This window comes from Anopheles coustani, chromosome 3 (assembly GCF_943734705.1).
Source record: "Anopheles coustani chromosome 3, idAnoCousDA_361_x.2, whole genome shotgun sequence".
Taxonomy (NCBI): domain Eukaryota; kingdom Metazoa; phylum Arthropoda; class Insecta; order Diptera; family Culicidae; genus Anopheles; species Anopheles coustani.
In genome coordinates this window covers 17,430,976-17,446,979 of record NC_071288.1, presented here as the reverse complement: position 1 = coordinate 17,446,979, position 16,004 = coordinate 17,430,976, and the positions used below count along the sequence as shown (strand labels likewise).

Sequence of the window (16,004 nt, the reverse complement as noted above, 5' to 3'; positions counted from 1 at the left end):
TCGCTCCCAAAATTCAGGCGAAATAAACTTTTCAAAAACAGCGGTTAAAAATGGCTATGGAAAGTCGTGATTGTTCTAGTTCGATGACCTGAAGATGAATAGACCATTCGTTTGAAAGGTTAGATGGTAAATTCGATTTAGAAACTAAACAGTTATTTGCAAATTTACATTTTTTACCTAAATTGCAAATCAAGGTCTCTTTACTTTTCAGTTGTCTTGAATCTATGTACCTTGATTTTGAATTTGACATTAACCCAATGTTTGTAAACATTGAAATCTTCATTTTCTCGTATCATTTTGTAAACATGACGTTATCACCGGTTTCTGGATGATTCGAAGCAATTGACGCAATTTAACTCCCATTATGTTATCTGCCCAGCTTCGTTGAGTAAAGACAACGAGTGACGGTATCGTTCTGCATTCCCTATCAACGACGTTCCTAATAAACATGGAAAACGATCGCAAAATCGCGTTCCTCACAACCGAATTGCCGGCGAAGATCCTACGGGAAACCCCGGAGTTGGACAGCAAGGGAAATTTTTCCGTGGTAAACCTAAGCACTCCAGATCATCTCGATGGATTCATGTCTACTATCCACAAGCTCTCATTTCGTTATCAAAGCCAAGATGGAAGGTGAGTAGCAAAGAAATGGAGTTGCATCTACATGGTGTGCAGCTTTCTAACATGAAACCTTCATTTGCAGTGACGAGCGCACGTTAAATTTAATGGTAAAAGTGATGAAGGGCAGCGATGAATTCCGCGAGGCATCCTTAAGCAAGATCCAATTCACGAACGAAATCTACATCTACACGAAGGTGTTGCCGGTGTTTCGGGAGCTGATCGAAGCTTCCGACTTGGAAATTTCCCCGGACTGGTGTCCGAAAGTGTATTTCGGTGCATCTGGACATTTTCCCAGCTACAGCGACCAGTATGAGACGATTCTCGTCCTGGAAGACATATCCCCTCTGGGTTACATTGCGGGTCCAAGGATCAATCTGGAGGAAGACCATTTGCGTCTGATGATGCGCAATATCGCGTCATTCCACGCCTGTACCTATGCCATGCGTATCCGTGGAGATCCACGTTTAGATGATTTAATCAACGGAATCGTTCCATTAGATTTCATTCATGGTGATAAAATGTTCACCAGTTACGATGTGCTGTTCAAGCTAGGAGTCGATCGGCTTTATCGCTATTTGGACGCCCATCCGGAACAGCTTGACACGGAGAGTTTCAAAGCAGACTTTCAACGGTTCCGCAAAATCTACGGAACGACTCCCATACGTCTGATGCAAAATTTGCTGAAACGAGATGAGGTATTTTCGGTGATTCTTCATGGCGACTACAATCGAAACAATGTGCTGTTCCGCGTGGACACTGATGGGAATCCAACGGCATTGAAAATGTTTGATTTTCAAGAAAACCGATACGCCACCCCCGTAATCGATCTTACTTTTTTCATGTACATGAGTATGACGCAGGAACTACGCGAGCGTTGTTGGGATGAACTGGTGGAAGAATACCACAGCACAATGCTAAAATCCCTTGCTTCCATTCTAAAGGTTAATCTGGACGATCCTTCGTTGGATTCGTATCGTTTTGAACCATTTTTGAACCACTTTCAACGACACGCACTTTACGGCGTCGTGGTAACGTTGCACTTCCTGCCATGGATGATGTGTCCGGAGGACGAATGTGAGCAACTGTCGAATGAATTTGCGCGAGATATTTCTTCCTCGGAAATGGCTCGTTTAACAAGAGTTTGCGGCGGAGAGGAGGTCGACAAGAGGCTTGTGGGAGTTTTGCGGCACGCAAGCAGCAAAGGTTATTTTGATTTTATTAATTGACTAATTCATCTTTGATACCCAATCTATTTTCTATGGCGAATTTATACTCCGTACAGCTCGGGGAATTTTACGAACGAATTTATACAGTTAAAATTAATGAATTTATCGTACGTCTGCTGAAGGCAGTACTTTTAGGCTTTAACACAGTAAAACTGTTTTCTGGACATGCTTTATGTTTATTGGAATAAAGATATTTGTTAATCATAACCTTTTAATTCACCCTTTTTGGTATTATGATTTTTGTATATTGCATTGATAGTTTTAATTTCGAATGTATGTATCCGGGCAAGAACTTTATTCCATCGATAATCCATATTTCCATAGTTTAATATCACAAATTGCCCTAGTACTAAAAACCGTTCTTCAATTATTCTAGTTGTAAATACCATAGCAAAATAGTTATCTATAGCATAAACGAACGAAAACTTTCAACAGTCTTTATATTCGTGTACGAAAGGCGTGTGATAAATGTGTTCTGAAACACAATGTGAAGGAAATGTTTAATTAATAGCAAATGAGAGATAAATCAATTGTATTCGTGCCTGCACACTAATGGTAACAAAAATGCAAGAGGAAAAACAGCCACGTTCCTCAGAATGTAGTAATTAAGCATATCGCATACTTTCGAAAAATGGCTGTTATAATTTTTCAACCATCATTCGATGTAAGCTCGATACATTGTTCGATCTGTTTAATAAAAAAAGGACATAGGAAACCTACAGCAATCACTACTGTTCTGAAACTGTGTCGTATTGTGAAAGTTTATCACCAGTAACCGACAACTAAAGAGAAAAAGAAACGCTGTACCATGCTGTCCCGACCGTAGTTTTCATTCGTCGGAAAGGGTTCCACAAATTGCATACATTACCCGCAATAAATTCATATTAACATGATTTATTCCAACCAAGCCTCCACCACCGCTACCGAGCGCAGGAAAAACCATGTTATTCTTCACCCCCCCGCCCATGTCGTGACACTTTTCATTTTCATTTTACTAAGAGCCGCACGACCTACCGACCACAATTTGGAGTTTGTGCGGGTTCAAAGTCTTCATTTGCGTTTTTAAAAGTTGGACGAGCCAAACCACCACACCCGGCATGGCTTCGGAGATTAGATAGACTCGTTTTGCTTCCTTTTGGACACGGAAAACGATAGAAAAAAAAAAATATATGCCGAGCTACCGCGTACGCAACCATCAAAACCAACCCTCGCATCTGGCAGCATTCATCCGCCCCACAATGCAACTACCCTGCGCCATTCTCCCTGAGTGGAATGTAGTGGATGATTTATGGCGAAGCTTAAACGCCTCTCATAAATCCACGGGGCGCGACAATCGACAGTATTCGGCACGCAGGTGATCGCAAACCGCACGACAATTGAGCTGCAGGAAATTGAGATACCGACCATACTTCCTTCCGGTCAGGACGGTGAGGCCCGCAAACACCTACCGGAAGAACGGTCGTTCCGGGTTGCGCACGGTTGTGTCTGTGGGCCATCACACAAGTCCGTCTCTCCACACACACACACACACACACACACACTTGTTGGAGGCTAATCTTTCGGTTCCGGTTCAGTGGCGGAGCGCGAATTCCAGCGTGAACTTCCTCGGTGTAATAATGACCGGAAGCGCCGCGGCCGAAGTGTGCAGGCTGTGTGTAACGGTTGGTTGCGCGTCAGCTTCCTGATAACACCATCGGGCGCCCCGTGTGCCTTCTCACATGTCATCGTTTTACACGTTAATTTTGATTTGGAGCACGCACAACACTCGTCAGGCGGGGCCGGGTGCGGATGGGGGGTTGGGTCTCGCGGGAAATTAATTGGAGTGTGATTTCCGTCCGCCACTGGTGTGAAGCGAATCGAATCCAGCACGGCTTCGCCCATTCCCAGCTCGTCTTCCGCCCGGTTTCTCCGCAAGTCTCGAAAGAATTTGCAAACTAGGTCATAAATTATAGCGCGTTAGCGATTTATGTGCTGCCGCTTGTTTATGATCGCGTGTTCGTTGCATCGGACGTCTTCTTACGAGTTCGGTCATTTTAAAACCCTAGTTTAATTGATATCGATAGGATGAACGGAAACCTGTTCAAGAATTGGAAATGTTAGCTTTGTACAGATATTTTTTTCAGTTAAATAAAATGATACATTTAGCTTATCCATGCTAGTACAGCCAAACAATTTGTTGGATCGAAAATGGATAAAAATTTTCGACATTGTCCAGTTAATTGGAAAATTTCTGCGAAAACCGTTGTTACTTGAAGCCATACGGAAAATCGGACATCATGTAGTATTTGTCTTTAATACAAAAAAATTATGCATTGAATATTTCTGTTTGTTATACTTAAAACTTTTCGAAATTGTTCAGTTAAAAGGAAAATTTCTACGAAAACCATTGTTGTTTGAGGTCATACGGAAAATCGGACATCATGTAATATTTATCTTTTATAAAAAAAATGGACGCATTGAATATTTTTGTTTGTTTGTTATACTTAAAACTTTTCGAAATTGTTCTGTTTAAAGGAAAATTTCTACGAAAACCATTGTTGTTTGAGGCCATACGGAAAATCGGACATCATGTAACCAACAGGTCTTCATTAGAAAATGCATCCATGGACGCATGTTTGCTCGGCTGTTATTCTGTTTGTTGTATGCAACATGTACATGGAATAAAATGCATTTTGTGCGCTTTCGGAAACGTGGGTTTATGTTCAGTAACGAAAACAATATGCTCGTGGTTTGGTGGTTGTTATTTCAAAACACTTTTCCCTAAAACGGCTAGCGAAATGTTATTTCATAATGGATACATTTTGTAATGGATACAGTTCGATCGTTACAAAAGGAGCAGATATTTTATTATTTTCTAAAATTCAGTAGAACCGTGTTGAAATGGTTTTCGAACAACCCATGACAAAGGTAAGAGCAGTTAGATTAGTTTCCAACTATTTTTCAACATGGTAAACGCAAACATTCCATCAAGCGTATCATATACTCACAAACACACACACATGCACATCACACACACACACATAAACACATAAACCTCCGGTGCAATCAGCGATGACAAACGACATTAAATAGCGATGCTTCATTAATGGTTTATTGATCAGCAAACTGTCAATTAATTCCTCGATTAAATGCCTCACTTTACAGCTCATTTGTTACCGCTGCGAAGCAAAATGGCGCTTTCAGCTGACTCTTGATAGCGCGGTCAGAGCCCCATGGCGTCCGGTCTTTGTTTCCGATTGCGTTGTCCTTAAATGTGCTTAAATGAATCATGCTAATGGTGTTTATGGCAGGGCAAAAAATATATATATATATATATGAAAACACAAAAATGAACCGTTGCTCGAACCCGCAAATGGTTGATTGGCCCAGTGAAGTGAAAATGGGGTAAATGTGAAGCGGTCATTACAGCACCGATGGGCTCAATTACCGCAGTGAATGGGTAATGGGATCCTTTATTCGTTTGGACGATTTTTTTCCTCCTTTGACAGAACCGGAATCTGACCTAAACTAGGGCCAGAGGAATGCTTCTGCTGGATGGGGCGACTAGAGACGCTGCTATCGATGGGGGGAAAGAATCATCTAAAAATCCCTAATTCACACACCCTTGTGAGGTTGAAGGGTAAACATTTGCACGCCCGGAAGTGCTGCCACTCCAAAGGAATCGACACGAGGAAAGCGTATCAACTTGCGGCGCTGGCGAACCATCGTTCCACCGTGGGGATCGAGGGAGCGACAACACTCTCGAGACCAGCCCGTTTAATCAACCGCAACACGCACGTATGTTTGTGGAAAAAGTTACCACCTGCTCGTCGTCCCGAGGACGCTGGACGTACCCGACTGGCCCATCCATCGTGGCTCCCACGTGGTGCTCCTTCGGGCCTCTAAATCTTCGTTATATTCACCACCAAAACACACACACGTGCCCACAGACACACTTCCGGGTTCGCTCCGGAGCGCTAGCACTTGGCTTGCAGTCCATCGAGTTCCTGGTTCCCGGTCTAATCGATGCTCTAATTTCTTCCAAATGATACCATCCTGTACCATCGTTCGTTTTCTCTTCCATCGTTCCACCTGGACGTTGCAGCCCACTGGTGATATTTTTCCCAGCCCTTGCCCACCCCTCTACCCTGCTCCATCCCCGTACCTGGACCGCATAAAGTTGTCCAAATATTTATCGAACTAATAATGTTCCCTCGAACCCCACCCACAGGCAGGGCACATCGCAACTCACCGGAAAGATAGGTTCGAACTTTATTCCGGACATCAGCTCTCCCACCCTCCGAAGGAAGCTCCACATGTTTCCCGAAGAGAGAGAGAGAGCGGAGGAGAAGCTTCCTGCTAGCGGAAAGGTGTAAATTTAATGCATAATTCATTTTTCGCAATCCTTTCGGCTACAAAGTTTCGCCGGCAGGGAGGTTTTCCTAGGGACGCACAGAACTTCATCAAGGTAACCTTTATCTCAAGGACTTATCGCCGGACTTTGCCGTAGCTTTTCACATGCTGTTCCTATGGTCAACCCCCTGCCGGTCAGTGCCTGTGTGTGTGGGTGTTTTGGTATCGGAGGTAGAAATAAGGACCGTTGTAAGGGTGCGTTCTTTCATTTTTGGCCTCTCACTTGGCTTTTCTGCCGCTTACCTCTTACCGGTTTCCTTTTTTTTCCTCCTGCCTAAGTTATCGCTCAATTCTTGAAGCTTCAAGGATGTAGCGATTTTCTATTAGGAACACCCAACGCCCGCCCGGCATTGTGCACACTGAAACCCAACCGGTGGTTGGACGGACGATCTATCAAAATTTTATCTTTCGACACTTTCCACACACGTGTCCCCCCCCCCCCCCCCCCCCCCCCGGAACGCTACCACCCTCGCCGTGGTTTCCCCGGATGGGAATGAAAATTGTTGTTGGCCGATCGTCTCCCGATGCGTGCGGTTGAGGTTTTGAAGCTTTTCATGCAAAGTTTTGTTGTGCTCTCTCCTTCTCTTCATCTCACACCAACCCATACTCACCATAACCTCAGTCAACCATCAGTAGCGGCAGTTCGCAGGAATACGCTTTTCCTCGAACGACTTCGGAAATCTTCTCAAACGATGAGCCACGCTGTTGTGGGGAAGGAGGATATTTTTCCAAGAACCATCACGGTGTGTGAGTGTGTGTAACGGTCGCATCGCATAATGGTATGTGATCGGTCGGTGTCGGTGCGTATGATAATATTTTATTCAAACATTGTCAGAAGAAGCGATAAATCTCCGTTATAATATGAAGCCAAGATTTGAACGGAGGAAAACCTTCGCACCATTGCATTTGACGTGTCCCGGGGTGATCCATAACAGTGGCGTATATGATGATGGTTAAACGAACACCAGCGAATGTAACATTTGCAACTTTAAATAATACGATTTTTGTTATAACTGTCCAAATGGAACATATTTGCATGAAAAAGATTTTGATACATTCCTATTTCTCTAATATATTTTATTATCAAACTACAGACTTGAAACACAAACTGAAAAAAACTATAAAATCAATAACAAATATTTCTCAATTTGTATGGCTGCTTGTTTGCCTAAGGATGACTTAAATGTGAATTTCAAATAGAAATGTTTGCTATTGTTGTTATTGAAATTCTCGAAAAATCGCTTCTATAATTTTGAAACAAGTTCGGTGCAATTTTCTGCAAATATCTACACCAACCCTGTACAAATTCGATTCGGGTGAGTGGCCAACGGGCCAGGTATGGCGCCGGAAGATGGACGAGTCAATCGACAATGTGGCAACAATGTGATGATGCAAGCCTACGGATCTGATGACTTTTGACAGCTCGCCTCGCCACCGCGTCTCGCCCCAACGGGTTGGCCCAATTTTCTCGGGCCCGGAAAAAGAGGAAAACGAGGCAGATGCCACCGGGGATTGTCGTGATTCAACGGTGAATCGGTTTAGAAATGACATTTATATTCAATGCACCATGAGCCGACGCTGTCAATGGTGGCGATAAAATAATGGGATCACCCACGGTGACAGGACGTTTTTTCCTCCTCTGTACCACGTGTTATTTTAAAGTGACGGGAATTGGGGCCCGGAGGGAAATGTAAAAAAAAACTGGGCCATTAACATTTTGGCAAGCGTTGGCGCTTTGCTTCGGCTGTCAAATTTCCGTATTACGTATCCTCCGTCGTCGTCAAAAAGTCGTCTGCCAACAGCCGGGAAACCTCCTGGGACATTAATTGTTCGATTTTTGTTTGCTTAGTTGGTGGGTGAATAGAGTACAAACCACACATACACATTCCAGGCGTTGGACAGGCTCCCAGAGAGGGTCTTCTGGTGGATGAAATTGAGCTAGAAAAGGGGAAAAGGATTTCGTTTTAAATATTCTGGCTCAAGGGGTGGAAAAGGGCCTTGAAAAGGTCCACGAACCGGACGGGCGCAAGGGGTGTGGATATGGATGGCAATTTTCAATCCTCTCCTCGAGAGCTTCCCCTCTGGACCGAGAGTACTCGAATCTCGAACGACTCGTTTGGAAACGGTAGTCGGACGGCAAAGTTTGCTTATCAAATTATTGAACTGTGGAAACGGAAACTGACCAACAATCGGGTGATGATGATGGCGATGGCCAACTGGGCTACCAGTTGCTACCGAAGCCACCGACGATGGATGGAGTCGTAGGCATCGACGCAACTGTTGCTCGGGCAGCAGGAGTAGGTCTTCTCACGACCTTCAAGCTCCCTCGCCGTGGGTAGTCACCCCGATTTCGGTCGACTAACTGTTGCATGAGGACTGACCGGACGACGGGCTACGGACGACGCCGCTCGAAGGATGCTATCATCCGATCGCCTCGAGGATGGAATTACGAAACCGATATCGAGGTTGTTTTCGGGAAGAGGCGTACCATACGCATGGCATGTGCAGGTTCGGTGGATAGTTTCAGGCCACCTACGGAATACGTTCAGCACAATCGAAGCGAAGCGGTCTCGGTCAGCAGGACGAGTTTCTGTGCTTTCGGGCCGCATGTTAATAGAACATTAGCCAGGGACGCGGTAATCGATATTTTCTAGCCATCCGAGCTGCCCAGCCTGATGGCAGGAAACTCACACTCTTTTCAGACGACGTAGGCGTTGAGCTGAGAATTTGTGTCTAGAATTTTAACTTAATTCCACCACGGTTAAGCGCACGGGCCTCCGTATGCAATCATCTCGAAACGAGGACGTTGAGAGATATGAAATCGATATATTTGAGTCTCAAAAAAGTGTAAATCGTTCCTACTCATATTCAACCCTCACCGCTTTTTTTCAAAAATTTTCTAGCAATTAGTTTAAGTACATGTACTTAAAATTTGATGTCGCTAGAAAACCATCCTAATTTCTAACGCAAAAGGTGGAAATGCTGCTCAGAGTCTATTTATTCCGTCCAGTAAATTGAGCTGCACCATCCTTGCCCCTTCTTTGACCCATTTAAGAAGTCGAATATCAACTCCCCAGGTCCCAGAAAACTTCCACAAGCTGTTGCACAGTTGAAACCCTTTCCAAACGGCTGTTGCAACTGACGCCCGGATAGGATTGTGTTTAAGATTTTTCATTCGAAACATTTGTCAATGCAGCTTCAGGGACCCGGTTTCACTCGAGGGATTTTTCCCCAAAGCAACAACCAACGAGAAGTAAGGAAAGATAGAGGGAAAGAGAAAGAAAGAAGAAACACCCGAATGAAACAAATCATAAAACTTTTAAGCCAACGGGGGCCATCGTGCTTCCCCCGGCACCCCGTTTCGGTTCGGATACTTTCTGGTTGCATAAATTATTCTACCGCTCCGAAAGGTCACCAAACGCTGTCAAACACGATTGCAGACTGCAGACTTCTGCAGGCACGGTTGGAAGGGGAAAAGTGGGTGGGAAAAAAACCCCAACCGAACCGAAAACCCTGCTTGTGCCCAACAAAGTACGGCAGGACTTTATTTTCCCAAAGCGCAGCCTGTCAAACGCGATTGCTTGGATGCATTGTGTCAGCTGTTTTTATGACGCGAGCAGCCAGAGCAACAACATCCTACGTTTGTGTGTCTGGCTGTGTGTGTGTGTGTATGGGGACCAAATGTTCGAGAAGTGGTTCGACATTCGATTCGTGCCCGACTTTTCACTTTACCATTTTTACGTTATTTTTTGCCCCAAGATGTCGTGATGGAGTTAGCAAAAAGATGGCGGACGGGGAAAACATGAGCAACCTGAACGTGACGAACCTGACGTTTGACGTTCGGGTGCGTTTGTGTGCCCGTGCGCTCGTTTGATCGCACCGTCGCTTTCCGCCAACCCGGCTGTCATCTGTCAGGCCACAGTTCCGGTTGGGGCACACGCGGTGAAACTACACGTCAAGTGAAAGATAACGGAACAAACCCAAAGGGAACCAAACTGGTGGTATGGGGACTTAGATGAATTCAACAAAAAAAAAAAAAAAAAAATGGGAAAAATCTAAAACAAAAGCACAACGAACGCAACGCACGGAACCGGCGACACAGTTTTGGGGCAGATTATTGCCATTTCTCTACGATGCCTGGCCGACCCGGAAGCTTAGGCTCACAGTATGACATGGCATGGCACGACCCGGCCGTCCGACGTCGGTATGCTGACGCGCGGGAAGTGGAGTGGAAGTGATGAGATTGAAATAGTATCTCCGGTGACACGGCGGAGAGGTCATGTGACCGTGGGATCAAAGCTGAGTCTGGCATTTGAGAGGGAAACAAACGGTGGGCCGGCTTTTGGAGTGGACCGTGTTTATGTTGTGCCGTTCCGAGGCTCCGATCGTAGACGTTTCGCATTGAAGTCTCGGGGTCGGGGTGAGAGTGATCCGTTTCCCGTTGCTGGTGGGGAGCGGGCTGATGAAGCCAGACTTTTCCGCGTTTCGGTTCCACGCAGACAATCTGATCCTAAAACAAAGGCAGAACATGTCGGGGGCTTTTTTCCCTCATCCCTCTCTCTTCCCCCGGCGCCGAACTCAACTCGGTGGGAATGGTCGTGTTCAGGAAGCGCGCTAGGATATCCGGCTGTGACGGACAGGCCTTCGATGAGGGTGGGATTTTCCGAGCGAGTGAGATGCTAGCTACCAATGAGCCAACGAAAAAGAAAAAAGGAAATACTCTCCCCAGTATCTCATCGTCTTTCCGACTCGAAAACGGAAACGCCGTTACCTGTCCTTGGTTGGCAAAGTTAAGCCCCCGGCTGCTGCTGTCCGGCCTGTCACAACCGGATTTTGGTGAATCCGGACCGGTCATCCGGCTCGTCCGGTCACCCGAAACGGAGAAGATTATCAGACGCGGGCGAGATAAGGTTTGTCATCCCGTCCGACACTTCCTGGGGCGGCTGCTCGCGAGGACGACGCGGTGCACACTCCTGCCCCGGCGTGACATTTATCATTGACACACAGCGCTGGGGCACGGGTGGAAAAGTCTTTCTGGTGGTGGGCAAAAGCAAAAAAAAACCTAGAAAAAAGGAAAACTCCATCCCGACACCAATCCCCATTTCCATTAGAAATAACGTCTCGCTGGGATTTGATTTTTATTCATCTTTATCAGATTTATTGGAACAGTTTGCGTTATTTTTTTTTATCGGCATTTCTTTCCTCCCGTTTCCTCTCTCATACTTTATGTCCCCCATTGGTTTTTGTAACACTTTGAATGCAATATTTACAGAGCAGCGCTTAGAACTCTATTCGAAGATCGAGATGGATGTGACAGCTTTGATACGTTTGTTTCACCTTATGATTATGTAGTGGTTGCCTTTGTTCTGTGTGTTCTCGCTAACCCCTCGCGCAGTTCGATTAGATCGACTTTTCTTTTCTTCTATCGTTCTTCGCCTCGTTTTCATTCACTTAACTACGAGCGTCGACCCGTCTTTCTGTACGCTCGATTGCTACTAAATTTTTCATCTTTTATCAATGTATTCAAGACTCCGTCCTTCTATTATTTACTAATGTCGTTCACTCACTCGTTTTGTATATTTGATAGATCATTTATAGAGTCGACTTTTGTAGAGTTCATCTACAGACTTTCGACGTTTTGCCGTGGTTTGTCGGCTCTTATATTTTCTTCGCTTTAAAATTTACTCTAACGGGCCTATCCGCCCAACGGTTTTCCGTTGATATCCAGATACCCATCGATGGCAGAAAAGGAAACGAAAACAGATCACATTCTGCTATGCACTAGAGTAGTAAACATTAAAGCTTAAAACAAGCTTCCACTGACTGACTGGTTGGGATGGGTGTATCAAAGCGGGTTTATATGTTTCACATTATATTATACATTTTCGGACGACGTTTGACCTAGAAATCATCCCCGCTGTGAATGTCGAAACAAGTTAAAAGAGTAGATCAAACAAGCCTCAGCTTTCACACTTGTACCAATGCAATCAGAACAATCAGAATGAAACAAAACAAAAGAAAAGCATAATAAAACGGCATTTATGTTAAGCAATCAGAAACTCTTTCGATGCTTAATTTACTTGTCCGGCGGGCCTCGCTTCGCTTATTGACCACCGACAATAATGGCGCACACTTTGCAGCTCATTAAACGTTTTCAAATATTGAAATGGAAAAGAAATCGGAAAAAAAGAGGTCGCAATATGGGATTTTAAAATAACTCGGATTAAAACAACAACGAGCCCAACCAAGTGGAGCATGAATAATCTTTAGGTTGGTTTGCGGGTTGTTTTTTCGTTCCGGGGGCGCTTTTTTTTTATGCTGCCTGTTTCCGTTAACCTCAAAAATCACCAGCAAACAGTGTCTGTACAAATACGCGTTTATAATAAGCGAAAAACAAGGCATGACAAAAGCTTTCGCACAAAAAAAAAAAAAAAACTTGTACCCAGCTGGGTTGATAAAAACAGGCACAGTATAAAAGCGATGCTCAAAATGGGCGTTTGAAGTGAGGAAAAAGCGAAACACCCTACCCTCAAAGCAGAACCGATGAAGATCGAAAGCGATGCTATATTTGGGAGGAATTGAAAAAAGGAAAAAGTCGAACATTGTAAAACAAAATCACGAAAACGTGGAAGGCAACAAAAAAGAAACACCAGTGTCCTGAAGCGCTCGAGGGAAAGCGTGCGCCCAATCTCGGCCGGCTGCCCACGATGTGCACCGATGGGGGAGATGTCATTAATTTTCATAATTAATTACTTGCCCTTCGAATTAAATTCAATCATAAATTATGCACCACCAGACCAACCTTTCGTTTATTTCCTGTCTCTCTCCTTCTCTTCTTTTCGCTTTATCTGCCTTCTGTTTTCGGCCGGTGCTGCTTTCTTGTTGCCGTTGTTTATGCTAGATACGCAGCGATCTGGTTTGTGTATCGCTTTGGCGCTCGAGCGTGCCTCGAGATTGCATCCGGCAAAAGTTCATCGGTTTTCTTTCGGCGGCGCCCCCCGGTAGGTGGCGTGGAAATAAGTGAAAATGTTATTAAATGAAAACCACGGCCAAAGAGAAACTAAAAGGATTGAAAAGAAAACTTCGGCCACTCGTCCGATGCGAACGGAAGGATACACGCTCAGCGTTTCGCTGTGTCGCGGCTGGTGGAATTAATTATCGCTAGATATTTACAATATTTTCCACCACACGGTCTATGTGGTGCGATCTGTCCGATGGCTTCCATCGTCTGCCTCTTTATTGTATTGGAAGTTGGTTTTTTGGTTTGCTTTCTATTTATGTTTGTATGTGTGGATGTGTGTGTGTTTATAACTATTTCTTTCGCTCATGGATCAAACCTCGGTTTGGGAAAGAAACCCCCGGAACTGGGAATTCGTTTCGAACGGTAAATTATTCAAAGCTCAACCATCAACATGTGACTAAATTTTCATTTGACTCCAAAAGGATCGAATATGGGAGAAACCCATAAACATGGTTTCGCTTCTAATGAATAGCGCGCATAAGCATGCACTTCTTTCCTCCAAACTTCCCTCGCTACGCCGTACCACACTGGCCACACTCCCTTCCGATGTTGAGAGGTGAGTCGCTTGGATTGTCATCAATTTCATCCAGTTTCCACCGCTGGCGCTTTTGCAGCGTTCCACCAACCGAACCGGTGTTGCTGTAAAATGTTCGAAAGGAAAACTTTTTCCCCATACCCCACCCCTCAAGATGCCACGGAGAGGGCGTTAAGCTGTTACGGGGGTAAAAAATTGAAGCATTGAGAAAAAGTTTGCTTGATTCACCTTTCACCACTTGGCGAACGGTGAGTTAGTTTGTATATGTGTGCGTTCGTGGGTCGCATAAGTTGCAGCCGCTGACAACAAGCTTGTCGAAGCTGTTGGCAAAGTTGGCGCACAGTTTAACACCAGCCATCCTTGATGGATGCACGCTGCAATTAAATTTGATTCACAGTTTAGCGCGAATGCAGTAACTTTCGCCTGTTCGTAACCCTGTTGATGGTACGGGAGGGAAAAACGACCACGTGGCACGTGGTTTCGAAGTGAATGGAGGCGCCTGGTGCCGCATAAAGTATGCACACACATACAAACAGCACCACCCGGAACGTGCCGATGGTTAATGTAGGACGAAAATGCACGCCAGTGAAGGCTAACTTTGGGAAACGTGTGTTTCCATTTTGCCATGGAAGAGGGGAATGGAGAGGGGGGGGGGGGTGGTTGTTTGTTCTGTTCGGGAGGGTTAGTTTGTTTAAGTAACGAAAGAGTCCATAAAAAGAAAACGTTGTTTGATTGATATTTTTAATTTGATTTTTTGGCATAAGAAAACCTAAATCCCCACTTGTTCGTGCAAACAAGTAAAGGAAGTAAAACATAAGATTTTTCTTCCAAATCTTCCAATCAAAACCCTACCCTGTGCGGTCACGTTTTTATATCATAACCCATAAACCAAAAAACAACACAACGCGGGGCAAATTTCTCACGTACCAGCCGGGTTTTGTCTTCTCGGCATCCAGCCGATCCCACGATCCTTAGTAACTATTATTGTTGGATGAACTGCGAGTCTAAGCCTATTCAACACCAGCGCCTTGTGGCCACTCGAGCCGGACACGGTTTTTTCTCTGACTTTCCCTACGCGGCGTCCCGCTGGCTATCGCTTACCGCACCTATATTATTGTATCGTGAACGGACGGCGGTCAACAGGCTCCGTCGATTCGGTATCACGCACCGGCCATCTCGAAGCGGTGTCATCTACTGTCCAGCCGGCCGTGGTTGTTGCTGATGCTGGTGCTGCTGCCACCACCGGGAATGACGGTCCGTATCGTGCCGAAGGCGAGCGAAAGGATCAACAGCAGCAGCAGCAGCAGAGGATGTCGTGTTCGGTCGCTGTGCAGTGAGCTGCCGGCGGAATTACCTCGACCTCGAGCTGCCTCCGCTAGACCTGGCGATAAAAGAGAGAAATGTTTTATTAAATATTTGGTCTATTGATTATTGTAATTATTTTTGTCCCAACAATGTTATAGAAACACTTGTAAGCACGGACTACTTGAGTTGGTTAATTTACCGGAAATAAGTAGCCTCACGTGGAAATCTAAAAAGGCAAGAACAGATTTCTGTGCTTTTCTTCCCTTTCTTCTATCATGCTCCATCTTGGTTTATAAATATAGATTGCCGATGAACACAAACTTTCCTAAATAACTTTGTCGTAGCAATGTGTTGAACTAACTATATTTCATTGAATAGCAGAGACTAATGAATTAAACCATTATCAAAACCTAAATTCTAAAATGATAGCGTGTGTATAAGGACTGATAAAAATTAAACGAGCTTATCATTTTGTGGAGTGATTCTTATTGTAGTTGTCATTTATAGTTCAGACTGTCTATTTATGAGATATTTTATGTCACTAGTGTGATAAAAGTTTTCTCTAAGTGCTCCCCAACATGCCGTACCGTAATAGGAACAGCTGGAACTAATACTAATTAGTTGGGATTAAATTATCCTGGTTAAAATGGGTGAACAACATGAAAACTTGACCGTAACTTAATGAGAACTGATTTAAAATACTCCTAAGCTCTTCCAATGATATTTGATTTTCCTAACGTTTTGCTCACTTCTTCACATTGGCTAGAACAAACAGGATTTGTTCGGTTTAACGAAATCACCACAAGTGTAACGTCGTTAGAGCGGTCTGATTTACCATTGTCACATTTTCCTCGGAATGATCGTCTTTCCCAAGAACCGTCGGGTTCAGATCCGTTACACACTT

At 44.6% G+C, this 16,004-nt stretch overlaps 2 protein-coding genes across 2 annotated transcripts in view; one reads left to right on the top strand and one right to left on the bottom strand.

Annotated features, from left to right (window-relative positions):
- Positions 1 to 333: 333 nt before the first annotated feature.
- On the top strand, positions 334 to 2,062 carry LOC131272131 (uncharacterized). Its single transcript, XM_058273772.1, has 2 exons — positions 334 to 633; positions 704 to 2,062. Exons 1-2 carry the CDS (start codon positions 449 to 451, stop codon positions 1,845 to 1,847), a joined length of 1,329 nt encoding a protein of 442 aa, XP_058129755.1. The 5' UTR covers positions 334 to 448; the 3' UTR covers positions 1,848 to 2,062.
- Positions 2,063 to 14,982: 12,920 nt separating this feature from the next.
- The window catches only part of LOC131272054 (lachesin), a 36,598-nt gene continuing 35,576 nt past the window's right edge, over positions 14,983 to 16,004 (bottom strand). The window contains exon 8 of the mRNA XM_058273675.1: positions 14,983 to 15,176. Coding sequence (XP_058129658.1) covers positions 14,983 to 15,176 — 194 coding nt within the window. The remainder of the gene's footprint in view (positions 15,177 to 16,004) is intronic.